The 25,549-nt window shown below is 40.8% G+C and overlaps 1 protein-coding gene across 2 annotated transcripts in view; it reads right to left on the reverse strand.

The window, feature by feature from the left end:
- Positions 1-25,549, reverse strand: part of il1rapl2 (interleukin 1 receptor accessory protein-like 2) — a 372,021-nt gene that overhangs the window by 301,293 nt on the left and 45,179 nt on the right. For both annotated transcript variants that reach the window (XM_079353062.1, XM_079353061.1), the window contains exon 2: positions 5,032-5,149. In XM_079353062.1, coding sequence (XP_079209188.1) covers positions 5,032-5,128 — 97 coding nt within the window. In that variant the 5' untranslated portion in view covers positions 5,129-5,149. The remainder of the gene's footprint in view (positions 1-5,031; positions 5,150-25,549) is intronic.

A 25,549-nucleotide genomic window follows, 5' to 3' on the forward strand; every position in this document is an offset into this window, starting at 1 on the left:
ACTTTGTTTCATTGTGATTTTTCTTACGCAATATAACACTATCTGCAGTCTTCAAATCAATTACTGTACATATAAGATGCTTTTGTAATGGAGAAAAAGAAACCATGTATTGCAGATTTGACCATATTTCAAAAGGTCAAAGATCAGAGAATACAGACATTGCACATACTGTATGAAGCACCCCGAATTTCCCCATTGGGGATCAATAAAGTTACATCTTTTCTTTATGACAAGCAGCATGCGAGGCGGAGACGCCATTATCAAATTAACAAATGATGAGCTGAGATCCAAGAGTCTGAGAATATGTGACAGGATGCACTGAAGCTGTGAGCAAGGCTTGGCGTGAAACAGCATGTTCATCAACAACACCTTTGTACATGCCAATAAACAAACTGAATGCAAACACACTGGCTTTACACTTCATGTCTGTTTAGGCCACTTCAGTAAAAGTAAAAGTCACCATTCAGCTGTCTTCTGATTGGTTTAGTGGTGAGAGTCCTATTTTTACCCATCAGACCTATCTTATTTTAATGCTTGCATTAAAGTATGTTTCGATTCAAAGTCAAAGGTCGGATTTGAACCCCGGCTGTCTCTAAGGGACTTTAGCCTCTGAGCATGGAGCACGTCCACTAACCACGAGGTTACTGGCGTCCAAAAAAACAAAACTTTGGATATACATAAAGAAAGCTACAGTAAATTGAGTGATCTGTAGTCTGCTTTGGGTTTACTAACCCTCCCTTTCAGTGGTGAATTCACTGTCTTTCAAGAAGTCATCAACATTTTTCTCTTCATTTTTCTGCTGAGAAACGAGCAGCTTAGGGAATCTTAATGAACATTTTCCATCAGTGATAAAGGATTTATGTAGAACAAGGATTAGTACAAACCAGGATCACAAACAGAGCTCAGTCAAAACTGTCTTTTTGGTAGTTAGTGGGACTGACGAATAAAATCACCCCGGCGAATCACCTTCCTTCGAGCTGCAACATATTCTACGGATGAAAGGGTCTTTTTTCTTTTTTTAAAGGTTTATTTTGGGGCTTTTAATTCCTTTATTAGAGAGACAGGACAGACGGTAGAGTCAGAAATTGGGGAGAGAGATAGTGAAAAGCAGCAAAGGAGCCACAGGTCAGCTAAAGCCCTCTGCACAGTGTTTTTTATCCTAAGAACACCCAACAGACAGACAAAACACAAGAGATACACTGTGCCTCTCCATGAAACCAAGACAGAACCAAATAAAACAACAGAATTAAAAAAACAAAAACACACAGCGCTTCTTGCCTCCATCAGAACAAATCTAACCCCACCTCCCCATCCCCAATCTTTATTAATGAAAGGAAATTTGCAAACAAACAGGTTTCATCCAACTGTAAACCAGAAAAAGAATAAACATTAATAAAATAGTCTTGTTCTCAAGACTGAGCTCGATATTTTTTACTTACTTGTCTCTGTCTCAGACTGGATTTTAAATCCAGACCGCTCAAGACCAACATTAATTGGCTATTTTTCCAAATCATTACTGTGATCAGAATGAAAGCACGAATAAGAAATAACTTTTTTGTCAATGCCGGTTATAATCTTCCCAGTGTTACAGTCTAAGTGAGTGACATGCCAGATTTTTCATTAATGTTGATGGACTCTGTCTTGTCTCGGTCTCGCCCCGTCCTGGTCTTGGTCTTGACAGGGTCTTGATCCTTAAATGAAGGAGTCTTGTCTCAGTCTATGGTTTCGGTTAGTGTAGTCTTGACTACAGTGCAACGCTTGTGTATGCATCCAACCACCAGGCTACCAGCATTCATTCTTTATTTTCACATGAAATTCAAATTCAATCCTTTCGGAAGAATTGTAGCTTTCACTGCACGTAAGCTTCAAGTCAGAGTCGGTTCTTTGTCACATTATTCAGCTGCAGTATATCTGTGCAACTTTTTCGAGATGGGAAAGGCGAGATGAAATTCTGAGATCAGGCACATGGAATCTGATCAAATATTTTAACCACACAGTGGGATTCTGTCTTTTTAGTCTGTGCTTTGACCTTCCTTTCAAATTTCAGCTCAGCACTTGCTGCATGGCTTATTAACTACAAACTTGTAATATTCACTATAAATTATGCAGACCCCATTTAACACCACAACAGAGGTTTGTCAACTTGTTTACTCGACACACTTACAAAGTGATGTCCAGCTTCAGGGTTGGTGATACAGTTTCTGACCTCTGTGTTTCCTACAGGACTCAGATACAGTATCACTTTGTATTGATTTGACTCTGTCGCCAGCACTTATTATTCACACTCTGTTGTGCCTCATCACAATTTGTCCCTTCTTTTGCTGCAGTCGGTGCTGCATCAAAGCACAGCAGGGGATCTGACAATAGGAAATGATAGTTCCCATCCATATGGTGTCCAGTTACACACATACACCCACACACAGACGCACACACAAACACACTCACACGTTCAAGCAGCGAGGGAGGGAAAAGATCTAACATCCTATCTTTGACCGACTGTAGCGGTCGCCCACATAAAAGTCCGCTTGGCTCTGCTCTGATCACATAATTGCTCGGTGCTAGCGTCTCTGTCTCTCTCTCTCACACACACACACGCACACACACACACAAACACAAACACACTATCATTGTTGAATACAGCAGGAGCAGGCGGTTCCCACATGCATGTTGCATACTTGCACACACATACTTGGCCAACACCACACAAACAGTCCCACCAGTGAGCGAGACACCGACATGCACAACGAGAAAGGTAAGAGTAAAAAAGGGGAGACTGAGACAAAAAGTGCAGCAACACTTTACAAACACAACCTGCATTGAGTTTTCTCGCCGAAATAACTTGGTCCCCCGTCAACTGTTTCTCTGTTTGTGAACAACACTTCTCGTCTGTTTCAATGTTTCCAAAATGTGGACGTCAGGGAGGCCTGGCTTCTGCTGCACTTGTCCTGGACACATCAATAAAGCCCTGTAAGCTGCTTGGACGTGTCCCGAAGACCCTGATCTTTGACCTCTGGTTTGGAGAAGTTGAGAGAGGACACAATTTTCCATCAGCAGAAACACTATTTCCTGTGCAGGATTCGATTAAATCATGGCTCGAAAGCCTGTGGCTACATAAAGTTAGTGGCCAGACTTGTGTGTTACTTCCCAAAGTCTTTGTCACTCAGATACAGTCACTCTTGTGTTATCAATGGCATTAATGCTCCAGGAAGGCCAGAAAAATCTTGGTATAATGGAAGAAGTTTGAGTCGATACAAAAAAACACAAATTGGACTTTTTCTCTGTCTTGGTTGCCTTCAGAAATGAAAACATCTAAGTAACAAGTATTGAATATCGAAGAGGTTGAGCTGAAGCTGACCCTTTCGAGAAATAAACACTTCCTCTCTGGATATTTGATATACAGCATGAGTGGACATGCATGGAGGACCAAGCCGATAAGAAATTATGAAGCAAAATTCAAAATCTTTTGAAAATGTTTTTAACTGTTGTCAGTGTATTTGTGTCAGAGGATGTGTTCATGTAAAATGTACAATCCCCTTGAAATTTTGAGTTCTTTACAGAGGAACTGTGAAGACCTGCAATGCAATGCCTTAAAGGTCACATATTTAAAAAGCACTTAACTTTCATGCGTTTCCATCCTCTGTCTTTTGTCTGCTCTTTTCAGAAAATGTGTGCTCAAACAGGCTGTTTGGAAATTTTCCCTTCATGACATCACAAAGGGCAGTAGCCCCTCCCCCAGGTGGGTGACACTCTCACAGCTAGGTGTTTGTTCTGTCCTCTGAGTCTGTCTTCTCACCGTAAACTATATGACATGAAGCGAGGAAGACCGAGCCACCCAAGCACTTCCAGAGAGGGGCGTGGTCAGACACAGCTCATTTACATATTTAAAGCTACAGACACAGAAACAGCCTGTTTTGAGCAGGGCTGAAATAGAGGGGTTTATAGACATGATCAAATACAGGATCAGAGTGGATTTAGAAGAAGATACTTCACACACAGGTTTTAAGAAGCTCTGAGACTTATATACACTGATTAAAGAGGAGAATAATGTGAACTTTAACCCGTTAATGCTGTGTGTGATTACAAAGGAGGATTGTTATCGAAAACTATAAAACTTTCGGGACCTACTCTCATAGATCATAAAGTCCTGCATTACAGGAGAGTCAAATCTAAATGGAGAGAACCTGAGTTGTTGGAAAGGGATTCTTCTTATTTTTAGCCTCTTCAGGACGTGGCAGGGTGGGCATACCAAGAAAGTTATTATTTCAACAGGTCATAGTCATAGTAAATATCAGAGACTGTCAAAATCATCATCAAATAGTCTGTGAAACAGAATCACAGTGTGTATGTCATATTCAAAGTGTCTAGAGAAGTGATAATGTACCTTTATGTTACACAAACTAATAAGCTGCACTAAACTCACTGTACAGTATCACTCACAGCATTATTGAGTGCTCATTTCAAACATCAATAGCCACTCAAACTCTCTCCGTCAAGCTGATCAGCTAGACACAACAAATCGATCCTGAACAAAAGACCATCAGCAGATCTGCCACCAGCTGGCCGCCGATACACAAATGAGCACCGAAGCAACAACATTGACAGCAGCAGTTAGACGGGTCGATCATGGAGGAGTGGGAAAGAAAGCCCAAAGAAAAGCCACGTGAGCTGAACGATACAGAGAGACAGAGAGAGAGACAGAGAGAGAGACAGAGAGAGAGAGAGAGAGAGAGAAGTGAAGTCCGATCATAGTGGAGAGAACTGTTTGGATAGAAAAGATGGAGCATATTATATTTGACAGCGAGTAGGACAATAAGAGTCAGGAAGAGAAGATGAGAAAGACAAGAGGTGGCATTATCGTTCAATTGGAGAGAAGACTGAAGAGTGTTTTCATGAAAAAAGATAGAGAGTGAAATAAAAACAACAAAAACAAAGAGACAGAAAAGAGGCTTTGAGGATATAGAGACTCATTTTTCAGCAAAGTCTACGAGATGTGAAGTGTACCCGCAGACAGCAAAAACCAAGGCTGTTCACCTGAGTTCCTCTTGGAGATGTACTTGACGTCGTCACAGACTCCTGCGGTGAGGAAGAGGAGAAGGAGGAGGAGGAAGAGGGGGGATAAAGTCTTCATCTCTCGATTCTCCACGGGCACCTACAGGAAATAGGAAATAGGGGGACAAACTGTTAAAAAAAAAATATACAGTATATATTCTGATTCACACTTTAAATTAGAAAGCATGAGCAAAGAACATCCAGACTGTATCTGGATTGAGACCTGCCAGTGTTGAATAATTAAGCCAGACAAACTGCAGTTAGACAAGTATCCACTGGAGGTGGGTTACAAAGGCCAAAGAATCCCTTTCAAGACCCGTAATAAAATCACAGACATTACATAGACAAAGTGTCAGTGACATCCCAACCTAACTCTCTGTCTATAGGCAAAGAGCTGGAGCTGAGGGCGGGCCCAAGGCCTCCTGACAAACAGCTACAACACACCCACCTGTCAGTCAGGTCAGCCACGCCCCCTCATTATTAGTCGATCGAATCCATTAAAACAAACCCAGACGTGCTGTTCGTGCAGAAAAAGACCAGCTATCAGGATGTTAACATGGTGATTTCTGCCGTCAACATTGATGTTTTAATTCAGTAGACATAAACCTCCTCACAACTTGATGAAAACTATTTGACATCAGTGGCTCACTTTTCTCTTTTACACCACATGGGGGTAGAATTTTTTTTATAACTTATCCATTTAAATTATCCAAAAAATGTTCACAATTAAATGGTAACTAGTAAATGGATTTGAGTTGTATAGATGCCCATGTTTTATAATGTCTACAATTAAGACTGAGAACAGAACAACATGGAGTCCTAACTTATTGTGCAATCTCTTTTGATTGGTTGACTCATATGTGTGCACAAGAAAAACAACCTGGAAGTTGTGTCTTAAGAGGTTGCTCTCATTTCCGAATAGAGTCTATGAACTATGCTGCCTAGCAATTTGTCTGTAGGTACACTGTCAGTCATGCTCTTTGTTAACCCACAACAGGGATTCCCAAAGTGGGGAATGGCACCCATTCCCCACTTTGGGAATCCCTGGTGTCGGTGTCCATATGAGAAAGTTGGTTTGTCTTTCTTGCAGAAGGATGAATATCGGAACATTTCTATTTAAACTGAACTGTGTTCACCTGTGATTTTAAAAACCTTCAGCAGCTGTAAGGACTTGGTGTCACGAAAGCAGGCAGAAAACAGGGAAGGAGGACCCAATTGCAGAAAACCAAAATATTTATTAAACAAAAGAAAAAACAAAACTTACTCAAAATGAATCCAAAACGCTCCGAAAATCGAGTGGAGCAAAAACAAAGTAAATCCAAAGAAGCAGGGAAACAAATAACGGGCTCAGACTAGTACAAACGACAATGAACCGACAACAGACTGAGGAAACAGAGAGGGCAGGGTTAATCGCACACAGGTGAGACTAGTGAGGACAATCAGGGTAATCAGACAGGAGGGAGACACAAGGAACAAAGAACACAAGACCAGAAAACTGAGGACAAGTACGAAGTAAAACCTGACACTGACAAGACTAAAACTAAAACAAGATATTACAAAATAAGAATATGAAACATTAAACACCAAACTAAGAACCTGAAAACACAAGTACCAGAAAACAAGCCTACAGACAACATAGAAGGACACAAGGATACAGGGAAACACACTAAGGACTGAAGTAAACCACACTCGGAATCATACATACACAGAACACGAGGGAAAGAATGAAAACTAAAACAAGATGAAATACAGAAACAAAACCAAACCATGACGCTTGGACTTATTATGCATCTGATTTTACAAACTCACTGTCTTTGGTAAAAGTGCTTTATAAGTCTTTGCTCCTTCACCTTCGTGTGGTCCATACATTTACTTTCAACTAAAGCATCTGATTAGCTTGGAATAATTTCAAAGCAGTATAAAGAATCATTTGACCAGTGCATGCACGTCTGCTTATCAATCATCTGATGTACCTTCTGCTTGTTACGGTGTGTTGTTTGTCCAGTACTCACTTGTAAAGGAAATATTCTCAATGGGAAGGTTCCAGGTAAAATAAAGGTTATTAAATGCAAGAAAAGAAACAGGAACTGGCTGATCGACCAATTGAAAAGACTGATGCAAGCAGTACATCTTTTGAAGACACAGTGTTTGTCTCCCTGGAGCGCTGCGGAGATGAATAAATATATAGGGTTGTCTCTTTTTGATTGACATAATCATGAAATCAATGTTTGTATCTCCGAGTCTTTACACGCAACTAAACGAAAGGTACAAAGACAATAGGGTGAGTCCACACCTTGTTGAGTGTGGCCTGAAAAAGTCAAAACAAAACGCATTATCACAACTCTCCCAGCGAGAACATCCAAAAAACATTAATATTGATCTGAAAAGAGGTTTGCTGGGGCTTTGGAAAAATCTATTTTTGTTTAAATGATTAAAATCAAAACACAGAAGCTAAATTAGATTTGACCCAAGGCCATGAATAGAAACTCCGCAGAGGCTTTGGGACACACACACACACACACACACACACACACTAACACACTCACATGCAAGCATACACACACCCCTACACACACACACCGACACAAACCCAACCTCCTTCTTTGAACCAGCCATGTGAAATCACATTGATAGTAACACAATCAGATTTTCACATGCTCTCTGTGCTGTGCACTCACCCTGGGTTTGGACGTTGATACACACACACACACACACACACACACGTAAAAGCACAGAGATTTGCCATGCCAGTAATCATGTCAGCTTTCACACGAAACATTAAAGAGAACTCTAACTGCCTGTTTCGTTCTGATCGAGTCGGGTTCGTAATGATTAAAGAGACAGCAGCAGAAATTGGGGCGTTTATATCCATGGGTTGGGTCGTGAACAAATCAAAAAATAATACTTCTTTCCACCAGATTTCGATCATTGCTGGTGAAGTTTATGTCAGTATTGAAATGACAATAATATAGTGCAGGGCCAGTGTGGGCCAGTTTAGAGGATTCATGCAAAGCGACAGCTCACAGACAATCTCATGGCAGATGTTTTGGCTATAAAGCGCAGGTCCAAGTCCTAGTTTACAACTGTGTGCAAATTAAGAACTAACAAGCAGCCAGCAGAAGAAGATACAGGAACATTTAACTTCTACATGTTGAAGATGTAACAACTGCCATTGCTCAAAAGCCATTTTTTTCCTTGTCAGCCTGACTCTGAAGATGAATCTCTTTTAAGAGCAGTCCTGCGATCATTTCAGTGACTAGTTTGGGCTTGTTTTGTGCTACAGAACATCGGAAGGCTGCAGCCGTGAGACCGCCACTCTTGTGACTACACTTATTCAATGTGCAGCTCTGGCATGTTTTCTCAGGCCTCTCTCACGCAGATGTGAAGTGGCGATGGAGTGTGGTTTCGTTCATTACCCATCGATGTACAGGTGAAGCTGAAGGTGACATTTCACTTGTTATATTTTCCTGTCTTTGTTTTAGTTGTTGTGACGTCTGGTTTGGATTCATTGTCAGCCACATTTACCTGGAGGTCCTCTCACAACACCTGCCATGCTCTGCTTGGCCTCGCTTTAAGAACCACACAACAGCACAACAGAACAAATGGCAATTAAAGAAATCAAATCAAATCTCATATATTTTTAAAGCTAATCATTAAAGTAATACTGACGGTGGGATTTTTCAAAAGGCAGCATAGAGAACAGTGTTACGTGAAGAGTTTGGGGGTTACAGTTTGCAAAAACAGATTCCCAACTGTGATTTAACCTCAATCTTGGAACATCCACAACCCACCTGTTCTGCAGATCTGAGTGACCTTGTGTGTGCTAAAACAGGATGATGACAAGAAAGCAGTTTCATTGCCGTTGACTGAGAGCTTTGTGGAACAAAAAATATGAGGCAAAATATCCAAATCATTTGAACATAAAGTAAGTAAAACGTGTTTTATCTGAAGTTATAGATGTTGAATGAAATGGTGAATAAAATCTATGGACTTGAGCTTGTTGAGCGCTGTGTAGACTCAGTCAGATGAGAATATTCACTCATTTCTCATGTCAGTATTGAATGGCTAATGTTGGCTAATAATGTCACATCCATCCCCACTCTCTCTCCCTAGCCTACGACCCTATCCACTGTCTTACCTCTATGATAAAGGCTAAAAATGCCCAAATAAATCTTTTTTAAAAAATGGCTAATGGTAACTGGACTTGAGCTTGTATAGCTTTTTTCAAGTCTTCTGAATCTTAAAGCACTTTCACACTGCAGGTCACACCTACACATTCACACACTGATGGGACAGGTTTCTATGTTAAGTGACCATCAGAAGTAACTAATCCCATTCTTTCATTTGAACTCTTTTTTTTTCTTTTCAGAGAAAGGGGATTTTGGTACAGTTAGTCTTATGTCTTACTGGCGATGGGTTAAAGGGGTCCAAGTGGTTAATAGAGCTGTACTGTGTGTCCGACAAGAATTCCAGTAAAAATGTGTCATTGAGCTAACATTAGTAGCAGAGGATAGCCACTTGGCTAAAACAAAGTTCTATTGTCATTTGACGAGAAAATGTTTAACAAAAGTTTGAAAATGAGGTTGAAATTTGGAGGCTAGTTATCGACTTGGAGAAGAAGAAGCAGACATTTGCAGTTGCCTTCTCGCTAACTGGAAGAGCGAGGGAAAGCGCAGTGGCATCGGACTTGAATAAGGATGATGGAATGAATTCAGATAAATTATACTGTGTATCGCTGGTATAAACGCTGGTATAAACAGAGTTTGACCGGATAACAAGGGGAAATGGCGTTCCATTGGTGGATTACATTATCAAATACAACAGACTGAGTGAGTTCAACATGCAGATCTCAGACACCGCATTACCTTTCAAGCTACGACAAGAGATGGTACTTATTATTAAAGACAAACAGCTAGTGCTTAAGTCAACTTTGAAGAGAATCTATGGGAATAACAGACCACAAGAGAGCGCTGAGGAATAGCAGATGCTGTTGAGGAGTGTAACATTACTCTGCTGTCAAAAGAAACACTGGCTGTCATAGAAATCTTCATGGTGGAGTCTTTGGGATCAGTTGTAATTGACACAGCCTGCAACAGAACTGTAGCTGGCAAAAAAGTGAAAAAGTTCTGATAATACAAATGTGGCACATCTGGGATGAGACAAAACAGTTTCTCTGTTGTCTCCGATCAAAGTAAGCTTTCATTCACAGACAAAGCACTTCTCCCGACTCCACGTAGAAATGTGTCACACATTGCAGTAGAGACAGTGTTTTAAAGTTCCTGCTATAGATGCACAAGTAATGCGTAGATGTTCGAATAAAGAGTCGACTGTCAGCCCTGCATCAGCCAAGTGTGTGATGCTTTGTAAAAAAACGAGTGCCTTGTTCACAAAAGGGTTGTGTTGCTTCAACACTTACACAATAGAAACAAGAACTGATAATTCACAAAACACAAGCAATACTTTCAGCGCCACAGTTTTGCTCCGGCGACAGAGTGTGCCCTTCCTAACTGGAGCCGTTTCTCGAACATGAGCGGAGCGCAGCCATGAACAGCTGTAGTCACATCACAGGAGATCACATCAGAATGAAGAGAACGGCTCGTCTTTCTGAGGAGGATTTCTAGTTCGTTATCTTCTTAAAGTGATTGAAAATACGACCATGCTCCACATATTTAATGTTATAGTTAACCTGAAGCTCTGTGGGTTTCTTTGTCTGACTTCCTGTCCAGGTTTTTATATTCTGTCCAGCGTGCCTGCAGCATATTCTGTCAAAAATGTACCTGCAGCGTATTTGAAACAGAGCAGGATGGCGCTGGTGGCACGCTTCGGAGACAACCGTTATTTTTGTGTGAGGCACAATCATTGATGAGAGTGGCAGGGAACTATAGCATAGTGCACAAGAAGTATGTGTAAATTCGTAGGTAACTGCACTGCAGAACAAACAGCTTCTCTGTGGATCCATTCAGAGTTATTTTTAAGTGTAATTGTTCTAAAAGTTTTTCTTGCTTGCTACACTTTTCTTTTAATGGTTCCATTTGTAATGCTAGATGCTTCATCAAACACATTTATCCTCTAACTGAATACAGCATTTGTTAGTTTAAAAGTTTATGGTCCTAATATGTTCTGGGGCCAACATCTTTGGACACATATGTTGCAGGTGCAGGCGGGAGTGGATCACACACACTGCAGGAGCGTGAGGTAATGGTCAGAAGTCCAGTGGAAGCAGGCGGGAGCGGGATTAAGAAAACAGTCTGGTACAGGAGTTCATTGCCCTGTGATGGTTTTCAAGGTGCCACTCAAAATAAATCCACAGATTTCTATTTGAGACAGCATGCTTAAACTTGTCCGTGCCAAATATAAGATTTTTTATGAGAACAAAAAAAAAGAGAAAGCTAAAAAAATGTAGACAGTCATATGCTGTTTTTGTTCTTTGCCTGTACAGAAAGACAAGTGTGTGAAATGAAAGTCGTACACTTGTCCTACTTCAGGGATCCACACAAACTTAGACTGGCACATGGGACCAACCAGACTTTACAGGACCTGTAGTTCCATGCTTTCTGTGAATAAGAGGTTTTGTCAGATTACGCAATGCTGAAGGAGAAAAGGCTTTTTTTGTTTTGTTTTGTTTTTTTGATTTGCTTTGAGTAAAGATGGTGAAGAAGGCACTTTCTGACAACCAACACTAAGAAAATCAAACAGGGGGTATAAGTCATATGTGGGTATGCTCTCTTTGAAAAAGTCACAAGATAGCTGTGGGGATCCCATGTCGTTCCCAATGACACACTGGTTAAAAGACGTCTTGCAGACACGAGGTTATCAAACAAGAAACCAAGGAGACTTTTTTTGAAGATCCATTGGAATTTTAGAGCACACAGAGTAACTTTGAACCAGTATGTTAGAGTGAAAGTTTTGTGTTGCCTGAACCTTCCTGAAACACAGGGCATGTAACTTTAAAGAGGAAGAAGACAGGAATTTTTATTTCTCACTCTTTTTTGTGTGAAACATAAACAGCTGTAATGCAGCTGCTACAGGCAGTGTGTGTGTGTGTGTGTGTGTGTGTGTGTGTGTGTGTGTGTGTGTGTGTGTCTGTGTGTGTCTGTGTATGCATGCATGTATCTTGTGCATGCACGTGTAATCTGCACTTAAAAGGTGCTGACCTTTAAGTAAAACACGTTTAGCCTTTAATCAAGAAATTTCTTGACCAGGTTGATGTTCTTTTGCTGTGACGGCGAGCTTTAGGGGTTTAAGGGGACTCACGATTTGAGGTTTGCTCACATTTTGGACAAATCTTCACCTGTGAAACTGGCAAATACAGGGCACATTATTTGTTTCTTCTGTTCTTAGTAAGCAACAATATCTAATGCTGAAAATGAAGCTGATGTGGAAGCACTAAAAAACTGCAGTTCCTTGAGATTCCTCTTGAGGATGGCTCTGAAAGCTAAGCAATTCCCATTAACACCCATTTTAAAATGTCAATGTCATGTTCATACAACAGTTTGATCATTGCATTACAGACATCATTACACCCAACAAAGATCAACGTTGGACGTTATGTGGCGAGCTTATAGCCCTACAGTTTGCCTGGATGTTGTGTCTTTAAAAGTCTTCCTGTCAAAGCCTCACGTCGTATTGTTAGCAGCGCTCTTTGTCTCCATGAAGTCATGAAGTGTCACTTCTCAGTTTGGATGCTCATAACTCTTAAGGTTTCTTCTTCTGTTGTTTTCTATCAGATGTTACAAGGAAGAACCTCCACTCAATACAAATCGAAATGTTTTTTTATTTTTTTGTGTGGGCGGGACTTCATTTGGCTCCGTCTCTATAGGCCCCCTCCCAAACACTAGGCGCTCTTTATCTTGTCCTTTCTGTCTGCATTGCCTCACAGACAAACACACACACACACACACATGCACGTGCACACTCACGCACAAACACACACGCTTGCTCTGAAATGCTTCCATTCATGGTGGATCAAACATCAAACAAGTCGCCTTAGCTGTCGTAGCAAGTGAGCCAGTGTTCATGTCGGGAAAAAAGAAGAGAGGGGGACAGATTCTTGAGTGTGTGTGTGTGTGTGTGTGTGTGTGTGTGTGTGTGTGTGTGTGTGTGTGTGTGTGTGTGTGTGTGTGTGTGTGTGTACGTGTGTGTTTTCTGTAGACATATAAGGGATAACAGGAGCAGATTATTACATGTACAAACAATTAAAGGAATGCAGGATAAAGAGAGAGAATATGTTGATGTCATTCTGGATGTGAAGAGAGACGGGGGGGGGGGGGGGGGGTTACAGAACAAACACGATTACAGTCCCCTGTATCTTTCACCCTCTCTGTTGCTTTGCATTTGAGTCTGTCTGCCTCTGATAATAATAAAGCAACAAGCAGACCACAGGGACGTCGAAGCAGGGTCAGGGCGTGTATAATGCCAAGTGTCACACATAACACACTCTGAGAAAGGTTGGTTGATACAGAAGAATTATACTTTCTGAGAGTATGAGTGTGTGTGTGTGTTGTGATGGGGGGGGGGGGGGGGGGGGGGGGGGGGGCATGAGCAGTTATGGTCTTCAGGCTGTCAACTAATCCCATTCTGTGCTCCCCTGGACATGATCTAGCAGTAGAGGGCTCCGGTGGGGTCCTTATCCTGTCTGTCTGTGTGTCTGGGATGGGAAGATTTTGTGTTGAAGCAAACAGCTGATTACATTCTGTTTTGATGTTTCACCTTCAGGTGATATTTCAGGAGTGACCGATATTATCAGTTTATTAATTCTCAAAACCTTTATCAAACATTTGAATGTGGATTTAGACGTGCATTTGACAAACATGCTCGGAGAACCCTCCCCCCGTCCTTCCTTTCCAAATCTCACACACAGAAGCACCCGCACACAAATCTCACACACAGAGCTTTTCTTGTCCCAAACAGACCAGTGTTAAGCCATTAGGCGGCTTCACCCACACATCCAATATTAAAGACGGCCTCCAGCTCTATTCTGTCACACTATCTGTCTCTCCCAAACTGTGTGAGTCATGCTGTTTAGATTACAGAGGCAGTCTGTGTTTTACATGGAAACATAAGCTGCCTTGTCATCATTATTAAAGATTTGATATCCGCCCTATTAATCTCTTCAGGACGAGGTGTAAGACCTTGAGTCTGGTGTCGTGCGCTCTTTTGTCTTATGGTGAGCAGAAACCGCCCAAACAAGCGTTTAGGAATGCTCTCCTCTACAGGGGGGATATTTATATGCACAGCTAAATTGAGCTACATTTACAGCTGGATTAGGACATTTGATTTGAATGCTGTACTTGTCCCCATTACACAAGCCCAGAGGGAGAATGGATTAATCGAGGGAACAATGTCCGTCTCTGCTACGGGAGGTGGCGATATGGTCCACTTCTTCCAGGTGACCCTGTTTACAAGTTACTAAGTTAGAAAACAGCAAAGTGATGGTTGTGCGTTGAATGGTAAAAAGACATAGACAACTTTTACAGCCTTGAAGATTTTGTACATGCTCAACACTCTACGTTTCATCTGCCAAGTTAAGCAGAGAGCATTCACATTTCCAGTGTAAGTCGGGAGCAGGGCGCTTCAGTGGAACATCCTTGAAGCCGTTCCTGAAATCTCTTCGATCCGCACGCCCCAAGAGGAGGAGAGCTCCCAAAGATGGTGCGCAGGAAGCAGAGCAAAGGAGCTTCTGGCTTCAGGGGGAGGTCACTGGACTTTCAATTTATTTTATTTTATGCACGCTTTGTACATTTTACAGTTTTTTTATCATTCTTTATATATATTTTTTTTTTCAATTCTGTTTGATATATTGGTAATTGCTTTTCATATTTTGTTTTATTGCACAGTATCACATGTGTAGTGCAACATATCACAATGGATCACTGACATCCTGAAATACACCTGGAAGTGATTGGGATAATTCTGGTTGCTCTTCTTGATTGACAGGTGAAACTTTCCTCGCTCTTGTCTTGTTTTCTCACAGCATTATCATGATGTGTTGCTCTGACATGAACAAAGTTGCTTTTGTACAATATCAGCTGGAGTTAGATCTTTCATGTGGACCGATTATGTTGATCCCCGTTATAAAGCTCACTTATAGTGTTATAATACTGGTTGGTCATAGTCGATGGCAAAGTTTCGTGTCTTGAATGGTTTGTTCTGCTCAACACGCAGGAGTTCCTCAGGACTTTTATGAGACGGCAGGTGGAGCCGTCTTCATTTTCTGTTCCTCCAGCACATTGGCTGCCCTCTCTAATTAATACCTATAGGCTACATGTGTATGTGTACATGTTTTTTCTTTGGTTCTGTTTTTTATGCACTGCCTGTAAAGCACTTTGGTCAGCTGAAGCTGCTAAACAAATAAACTTGACATATTTAGAAAATAGTCAAATTCTTATTTTCTTTCTTTTTTGAAGATTTTTTTGGGGGCTTTTTATGCCTTTTTTAAAGTGGAGACAGGACAGTGGATCGAGATGGACATTAGGAAGAGAGAGAGTTGGGGGGGTAATTACATGCAAGAATGAAGCCACATGAAGGATTTAAAGATGATAACTAAAGCCTCCGTGCAAATTTGTTCTTATACAAACAAAACAACAAGTCAGTGATAAGATTTTTTTTCTTAAATTGATATTACCCTGAAGTGTATTTAACTTTAATGCCGCATCCACTTTTTTAAAATATATTTTGGCATCTAGCATAAAATCAACAGGACATCAAATGTAACTCCATTTCACTTTGTCTGGTGCAGCATTGGTTTCAGCAGACCTCCATCAACTGGACAACCTGGAGTCACACGTTTCTGTGTCAAGTATCCATCCCACTAAAGGGTCCTCGAGCACCGAGCGCTGGATTCTCTATCGCGGCGCTTTCACAGAGGCAATTTGGATGTTGAGCTCGATCCAGACTCAAATGAAAACTTTGAGGGGGCAGTGGGAGTCGAGAAAATAAATTGGGATGAGAGACAGAGAGAGAGAGAGAGAGAGAGAGAGAGAGAGAGAGTGGGGAATAAAGACGAGAAAACAAACACCGAAAAGTGTTGATTTAAGAGTCAGCAAAACATTTAGTTTCGGAATATGCAAAGATTTCATTCATTCCTGACGTTCTGCTAATGAGTCTCAGTAAGAAATGTATATTTTATATTTATCAATTAATGCATCAACTATATCTTTTAATTTGAAGCCCCCACCCATCAAAAAAACTGCAACAATGTTAGACAATTACAACCATTGCCTTTCTGTCTGTAGATTTGTTTTCAATAAAGAAATAGAGAACCTTAAGACGTTTTAAAAAAACGCGTTTTCACCTGGATGATATTTCAACCCTGTGTGTGTGTGTATGTGTGTGTCACTGTGCTGTGTAGAAGGCATCTTTCAGTCAACATGTGGGAGGACCCGTCAACAGATGGAAACTAGCATTCGCTAAATCTGGTACAAAGCATATTTTCGAAAGATTAATGTATTTTGTACATTGTCCCTGACAAATAAACTAATAAACTAAACTAAACAGTCAAGCGTTCCATCGAGCTCCTCGGGCAGCAGGCTGTGTTTGGAGGTGGACACTTCCTCCATATTTAAGAGCAGACTCTGACAACAAGCTGAGGGACAGGACGTTTGTCACTAAGTTAACATTTCTGTCTCATGTGAGAGAGAGTTGCCTGCTGTGACCACTATTGTAACTTGTTATATATTTCATTAAACTTTCTTTTTCATCCTTGTCATTGGACGCCTCACAGACCCATTTTATGTCCAAGCAATACAAACGTTGCACCATTTTGTCAACATTCAAACTTTATCACTCGATCCTCTTCGAACAACAGGTCAGCACTTTTGTTCACACTGTGTACTCTTTTATCTGAAGGACGAGCCATATTTAATGATTCACTCAGGGACACGGGTCTGTGGAGCGACTGGGACACACACAACACAGACCTCATAATGTGATGTGCACGTCAACATTCAGCCACTTCTCCACTGAACTGCAGTTACCCGCCATGTGTACAAGCACATCGGAGAATGCGAGTGATTAAAAGATAATTAAAGCAAACTGTAATTATGTTAATGTGAAGGAAAATCTAATTGAATTAAGCATAACTGCATATGTTTAGTGTAATTACGGGCATGATGGACATCAATTTAACACCAATTAAGAGACATACTATACAAATTGTTGTTTATTTATATTCACTGTTTACATCCTGTTTCCATTTTCTAAAGGTATGTATGGATAACAACAGTCTGTCGCACTCACGAATGCTTATAGTGGATCTCTTTGACTTGCAGCAGGATGAGGCATGAAAGGTATGACCGTTCCATCTGCAGTCTCTAATTTGAGGGATGTGGTGCACACTCATCAAGCCCTGCGCAATTATGCACGCCTCCACTAATGGGAGTACCTCGATTAAATCTTGCACAACCAGCACCAGGCTCTGACAAAATAAGTACAGGAACATTTGTGCTTGTGTGCATGGCAAACTGTTATTACTGAGCAGGGATTTCTCCAACTTAGAGCAGGATGATATCAGGAACACGGAGAAGAGAGCGCCATCATCGGTTTCAGGAGCGATGGATACACAGAGCTTTTTCTTTAACAGGCCCGCGTGTCATGTCTTTTCCACTACAAAAGCAGATGCAGACTGATGTTTAATGGCATATTAAGACACAAAAGAGACCTGTGCTGTGCATGAATGTTTATTTGTCCTTTGTAGCTGCTTGAAAAGGAGGAGAACTATAGACTAAGCACCTTATATATCCGTGCAAACCACTGGAGTCTTTTATTTTCTTTCAGATTAATCAGCCTCTTATGGTTGTCCTAGATGCATCACATTTTTACAGCTAAATGCTATTAAACCCTAAACGCTCTTTAAAGGGGGGTTAAAGTTGCCATGAAATCAAACGTGATATTTCAACTCGTGCCTTATGCTGATCGTACTTTTAAGGTATTGTCCGGCAACAAAAAACAAAGTTTAGAGGTTTAAAGGTCACATATTCGCCTCCTTTTCAACCAGTTTCAACAAGTGTCAGAGCTCCTCAAAACATTTGTGTGAAGCGTCTTATTGTAAATCCACTCTGATCCTGTATTTGATCATGCCTGTAAACCCCTCTATTTCAGCCCTGCTCAGAACAGGCTGTTTCTGTGTCTGTAGCTTTAAATGCAAATGAGCTGTGTCTAACCACGCCTCTCAGGCTTTCTTGTTCCATGTCCTATTGTTTACTGTGTGCAGGCAGACTCATAGAGCAGAACAAACACCCAGCTTTTCTAGTCCTCTGACTATTGTAATCTCTTTTACACCACATTCACACACTGATGGCAGAGGCTTCTAAAGAAGAACTTAATCTCCTTCATACACATTCCCAAGCCGCAGGAGCAACTTGGGGTTAAAATGTCTTGCCCAAGGACACATGGGACAACTAGCTGCAGGACCTGGGGAATCTAACCCCCAACCTTTCAGATATGAAATGACCAACTCTACCAACTGAGCCACAGCCACCCCAACATGACATCACGATGATACGTCTCAACCTGTTATTCAATCTTTTGGGCTAATTATTTTGTACAGCCATACGCACTTCTCACAAGGAAATTTTGTCACCCCTGCCAAACTTAAATATTCTGATATCTATGCCGATGGGAAAGATTGTTTCCTATTCTAAATTACACTTGGTTGTTTTAATTCAATCGGGCAGTTATTCAATTTAAATATGTGGTACGGAATAGACTTTGTCAGAGAATCAGTATTGCCAAACAATGGTATGTGATTTAAAAAAGATATGCAACACTTTCTTCCCAGAACAACAAAAAATCTTTCCAGACATGGGCTGTGAACAAAAAAAAAAAAAAGATGATGTAACTGGTCAACATGTGTTTGTCCAGAGAGCTCCATGAAGCTAAACTGTTGGATCAAAGATGTAATGACAGCCAACAAAACATTTCCCACAGTTTTACCTCAACAAAGCTCTGTACCTTTAACTGCAGGAAGTTTGCCATTCATGCCAATCTCTGGCCCGACAGTCAGCATGTTTCTTAAGATGGAAGCATCAGTGAATACTCGGGGATCTTCTTTGTTTTCAGTACCAGACTCTCATTACATGAGGCTGGTATATTCTCCTTGCTTTATTTGAACTCAGTCACGTCAAGGACTTCCAGCTGTATTTTTAAGTTGCCCTTTTGGTCGTCAATATCAGGATGCTTTATTTGCGCACATGTTAACTTGAGTGAGCCTTGCAAGTCTATCCGAAATCAGTCACCACTATGGCATGTTGTGCCCTCAGGCCTGCAACTGCTTATTGCACATAGCTCTGGATATTCGAGACATTATACTATAAGATTGACAGCTATTTCTGAGGTAGTCTGACTGATGCATCTGACACCAGTGATCATGTTCAAAACCACTTAAATCACATCCTGGAGTGAATAAAATGCTGCTGCAGAGAGCAGGGAATAAAAACATGAGAAAAAAGAAAGAGATCGCATGTTCATGTGTGAGTATGTGAGGCGATGTTGGCTGGGGTTTGGCGCATGCATGTGTGAAGGAAAATACTCGGCAGATTTTCTAGACTGTGGTTGATTGTATTATTTAGCTGGTTTCACAGACTGATTTCAAGGTCAGGTGTGTAACACTGCTGGGTGAACAAATGACAGATCTATAAGAGATGGAGGATAATCCGTGCTCGATTGATCCCTGTGTGTCTGTTGACTGGATTTGAATTCCCCCGTGGTCCTCTTTTCCAGTGGTTTGGAAGCCAAGCTTAAACATATAGAATCTACAAAATGTGCGCCCCAAAACACACACTGCTGACATCTCCCCTGTGTGTACGCTTCCCCTGTCTGCCACACATTCTGACCTTGTGTGAGGCCATACCTGCCCACCAGATGCTGTCAATGATTTTTGCCTCACATGCAGTTTGGTGTCCCTCTAGATGCATCCCTTTTGTGCATTCAGTGTGCTGTGTGCTTGTGTCAGCAATTGGCTTTTCTGACTTTCCAGCTATGTTTTGGACCTTCTTCTATTCAATAAAATAACTCCATTTATTGAGTCTTGCTCCATTAAGCTAGCGCTCTAAATCGTATTTGCAATGAGAGAGTAAAGGATGAAGAGCAGGGAATGTTTGGGTCTCACTATTTGTCCTCAGGCAGGAATCACATCATGGTAAATATTTAACAAGTTTGACTTTCACTACAAATGTTTTCATTTAAATTCATTAATATATTTGAGTAGATATCATGAGATCATCCTAATGAGTCAATTGAGACTGACTGTGGCCTAGAATTTATGCAAACATGAGGCTCAGTGCACTTTCCATTGATGTTAATACTGAGGTTGTGGAGGCAGAGGAGGCAGCTGCCTTCCAGTCATCACACAGTGAACTGGAGTCTCCAGTGGCCTCCCTGTTTTGGAGGGAAAGGGACACTAAATTATACATCAGGATAAATATTTACAATATATCTGCACTAGGGGAGCAGAACACGAGTGTAGACTTAAGGGAAAGCAAGAAAAACAGCCCAACAAGTGTCTGCTTCTCCATTTCTCATCGACTAGATAGAGCGATGAGGTGCAAGGTTGTGGGACACTTACATGCGTGCACGCACACAGCGCACGTGGTGTGTGCTAATGAATGCAGTACCACCTGTTCAGTGAATGATCTAATTGCTCTCAGCAGATCCCCATTTGCTCACTATTACAGCATTTAACACCACCATTTAACAGGTATGAAAGGTTACTGCAGAGAGCGATCTTCTCCCCGATATCGCCACTCATTTAACATTTAACAGCATCTCCTGTCACATAACGGAGCTCGGGTCTCTTTCTGATGTAGCGGAGGATGTAGAGGTATAGGAAACGTAGCAGAGAAAAGGGCGGCGAATGAATAAAGAAGATTTGAAAAGAGGAAATGAAAGGAGGGAGAAATTAGTTTAGGTCGGAGGAGGGAGAAGTAATTTGTTGAGCAGTGACTCAATCGAATCGATTAAACTCTATTTTCATGTGCCTGCCTCCTTTGTTACGCACACACACACACACACACACACTGAGACAAGAATGTGAGTTCTGATAACACATAAAACAGTCATGATTGTTTGGATTAGGGGCAAAATTTCAGTTTATTTTGGCAAATATAAACTTTATTTGGTAAATGGACGCTTTGAGCAGTCAGAAGACTAGAACACTGCAGGTCCCACCTCGTACACTGATGCTAGAGGTCGCTATGTAAAGTGTCAGCCAGAAGTATCGAATCACACTAACACACAATCACACGTCCATCAGTTTCATAATCAAAAATGTCAGTGTATGAAGTTGTGTTATTTGCAGCTTAATAACCTCCTAAACCTAAATTTGTTTTTTGTACCATTTTGCCTGAAAAGCTTAATTTCAGCTGCTTTCTCTTTAAGGTGGTTATGTGTGTGCTCAGCATACAAACAATCTCTGCTGTGCTCTGCTGTGGCACAATAGTGAGCAATAATGAGGTATTGCTGCACCCAAAATTGGCCATGCAATTATCAGTAGAATAGATGTAATGTATTACATTGAATGTATTTTACAAAGTTGGTATTTTCAGCACAAATGATGCCAACATACACTTGCTATTAAAGCTGACTGACTGTGCTGTTACTCACAGATAATAAGCCGCTGCAACACAGCAGCCTGATTGAAAACTGAGTTTGATAGTGACCCTGTAACTTATGATAATCTCATTGTTTTGACATTAAAGTGATCAAGCTTGGTGGGGGGCATATATCTCTGAGACCACGTCAACAGCACATATTGAAGAGTTAGTCATTTCATCTGTAGAATGAGAAGCCACCGTAATTTTGATGGTATTTACTTCTTTCTTTATGTAAATCCTGTAACCTTCACAGAAATAGCACCTAGCACAAACATGCTGGTTCATGTACACAAATATCACTGGACTTGTCTTAGACTGCAGGCCGCTGTCCTGTTCTAACCTTCCATGATATCTCTGACATTTGGACAGTCTACATTTTCCACTTTCGATGCTGTGCTTTAGGTCTTCTGGAGCACAAGGTTGAGCAAGGCACCATATCCATCAGCTCCGTCACTTTCATGTCTCTCCATCAGTGCATGTCCATTGCATGTTCAGAGTGTAAACACCTAATTTCCCTCTATGGATCAATACTGTAAAATTCTTCTTCTTCTATTTAAGTCCTTCATCATTGACAAAATCCTCATCTACAAATCACGACATACACTGGCCCCCCAAGTACTTCTAAGAATACATACACATAGAACCTCCTCACACATGGATCAGCATTCCACTCCCCCCATTAACCTGTAGACCAGGGGTCCTCAAATGCAAATCTTGAAGGGCCACAAAGATTTTTTCTCAATGACTAAAATGGCCATTTATTAATGTTGGTCAGGCCAAAAATATACATGCAATAATACTGTACTACTCAAAACAAAGTGTCCTTTTCATTCAAAATGATAAAACCCCTAAAATAAAATGTAATTTATATTAAATGATCCGCATTCCCAGTAACAGGCTCTCTGCCCATAGTTGTTGTCATGGATATCAGTCCCAGTATACAAGTGCCAATTGAACCAACCAAAACACAGCAGTTCAGGGGCCACAAACCAGAGGCCGGTGGACCGCCTACTGAGGAGCCCTGCTGTGGACGTTCTGAGGAAGAACCTTCTGTTCGGCAGCCCCAGATTGTCAATGCTACATCCTTTGACTTCTTAAAAAGAAAAGCTTGAAACCCTACCTGTTGAAACCTTTCCTTTACAGTATATGGACTGAAGCTTAATGTATATGGTCAAATCCTGTTTACCCAACAAACATCACTACCTCTTTATGATTGTGTCTCTTTACTGCCCTCCTACATAGCTTCATGCTTCAAGGTATAACATTATATCAAGTTGACATGATGGAAATAAATGAACCATACCAAGTGTGACAGAAAATGTCTCAGAAAATGCAAGATTTAAATCATCCAACATAATTTCCAGTGTATCCTTTAAAACGGTCTATTATATCTTGTCTGCTGTATACAGTAGAAACATAATCACTTTCATCGTCTGTCAGAAAACCAGGGTGGAAGTTATACCATATGTATTCTGTTAATGTAAATGTGGAATGCCCATTTACAGTTTTCTTGTTTGGACAATATGTTTTATGAAGTGCTTGAGGGTCATGTGTGCAGTAAAAAAAATGTGGCTGTGAATAATTGTGTCTGCCTTATGTAAATATCTCATATCCATATTGTAATTATGTCATCAATCAGAGCCAAGCTGGGATCACAGTGTTACAATATGAGCTGTCAAAGCAGAGTGCAGCCCTGCGCGCTCTCCCTCCCTCCCCCTCGTCAATCTGTCTCTCCATCTCTCCTTTAAACTCTCACTTTTTTACTCATGAACTCGTACGTTGATACACCTCTGTGCTTTATTTTCCTCAACAGGTCAAAATAAAAAATAAAAAATTGAAAAGAAGTATAAAAACCAAAGCCAATATAGTAAGTAAAAACAGAAACAAAGATGTTTGTGCTTATGAATTATTTCCAGTTGCTTCTATCTTTTCTCTCTCATGACGCTGTGAAAGCTGACAAAAAAAAAAAAGGCGTAAAGGACAGGGGGAGAGTGATGGACTCCCTATTCTGACCTATCTGTTGTAAGCTTTAAAATGTTGTTCCATTTGATTAAATAACCCTCCATTACATTGAAACAATTACATACTGTAAGCTCCTTGCACATTAAGGAGTAAACCTAATAAAGAAACAGGAAAAACTGAGCGTTGGATTCGTCGTGGAAATTAAGAGTACATTTGGGGCTTTAATTATATTTTGCTGATTAAATTTGCAATTTGCAAAGCAGGCTGTATTCTGTAACAGAGGTTTTATACTGGTAACATTGCTTCTCTATTTATTCCTTGTCTTTCTTTCGAATTTGTTTATACCAGGAGGAGCAAAATCCTGCAGTCAGTTTTGTTTGTCCGCTTGAGACTGGCTTCCAGAGCACCAGAAGTAACCTCCCACCACATCCAAAAAAGGCCGTTTTTTACAGCATAAATTACGTTTGCAGCCTGATGTAAAAAAAAACAAAAAGGTGTGATTAGTTAATGTCGTCATGGGCACACACTGTACGGGGAGGGGAATTAGTTTGTAACGCGTCCCTTTTCATTTTATGAATGATATGTCATCCATAGTTAGAGACGTCACTGACATGAATGACAGGTGGGCACGATGTAACATTTTGACATGAGGCTTAAAACCCACCTCAGCTCCAGCTGATGGATGACATCAATCAGCCTTTGTTCATTTAAATTGACTGTCTATGGTCTATCCTAAGTGTCTAAGTTTTTGGTCTGAACAGCTCATTTCATTTCAGGTACACACTGTACAGGTTGTCCTTTTTTTTTTTTTTTGGAATTCGGAATTTGGAATTTACAGGCAAGGTACATGGCATAGACATAATTCAAAATCAAAAATATAGCAACCCCTATCTTTCACAAAACATGCAGACAGACTTTTGTACACAGATCAAGTGAACATAAACAAGAGCAGCAGGCAAAAGAGGACAACTAAAAAATAAGGAGGATACACACGTCAAAAGTATTACAGAAAATGCTCATCACAGCAGAGGCAAGTAAAATCAGGAATACATCTCAAAGATGATCCTATCAGGGATGACACTGAAAATTATTTGGACATGTCATCCACCCTTATTCCCAAAATCTATCCCAAGGAGACCCCCTCTCCAACCTTTTGTTACTGAGTCTGTTCAGCATACATTCATAAGATGCGGTTTCAGTCATTGCACTGACCCATTCTTTCACATGTGGGGCCTGTGATGTTTTCCAGTGTCTTAAAATAACTCGACAGGCTGTTATTGTACCCACCATGATCACACGGAATTCACCATTGGATATGTTAGGTATCTGAAATCGGTCTCCCAGTAAACACAACATTGGATTAAAAGGAATTTCTGACTTAAACCAACTGCTCAATTTATGAATGACCTGAGTCCAAAAAGGTTTGACCAGATGACACTTTTCGCTTTGACATTTCCAGCACAAGTTGTCACTCAAGAGTTTCATTCTATGAAGTCTGGATGGTGTGTGATAAAACCAATGTAACCTTACACTGTGAGAGCTTGCCCCGAGCATCTCTCATATATTTACCACATTCTACCACAATTTTATTCCATTTATCATATTCAATCTGATCTTCAAGATCATTCTGCCAGATAATCTTCAAACGTGCAGAAAAGTTATACAGCGAAGAGTTAACGATCTTGTAAAACTGTGAGGCATTGCGTTATTCTGGGTGAAGTTTCATAGGTTGTCCATTTTTAATAACTCATTGTACACTTTTGCATGATCACAGAGTGTTTTATTTGACTGACAGCTAGGCCAGTTATAGCTGTTTGCTCGGAGGCTTAAGACCAGCCTGACTGTTTTCCTGTTGTAAAAATAAAGATGGAGGTAGAATCTCCAATATTGCGACGGCCATTGTTGGAGTGATGTCACCATTGTTGGAGTGATGTTGGAGTGATGTTCAT

The sequence above is a fragment of the Symphodus melops genome (assembly GCF_947650265.1).
Source record: "Symphodus melops genome assembly, chromosome: 9".
Taxonomy (NCBI): domain Eukaryota; kingdom Metazoa; phylum Chordata; class Actinopteri; order Labriformes; family Labridae; genus Symphodus; species Symphodus melops.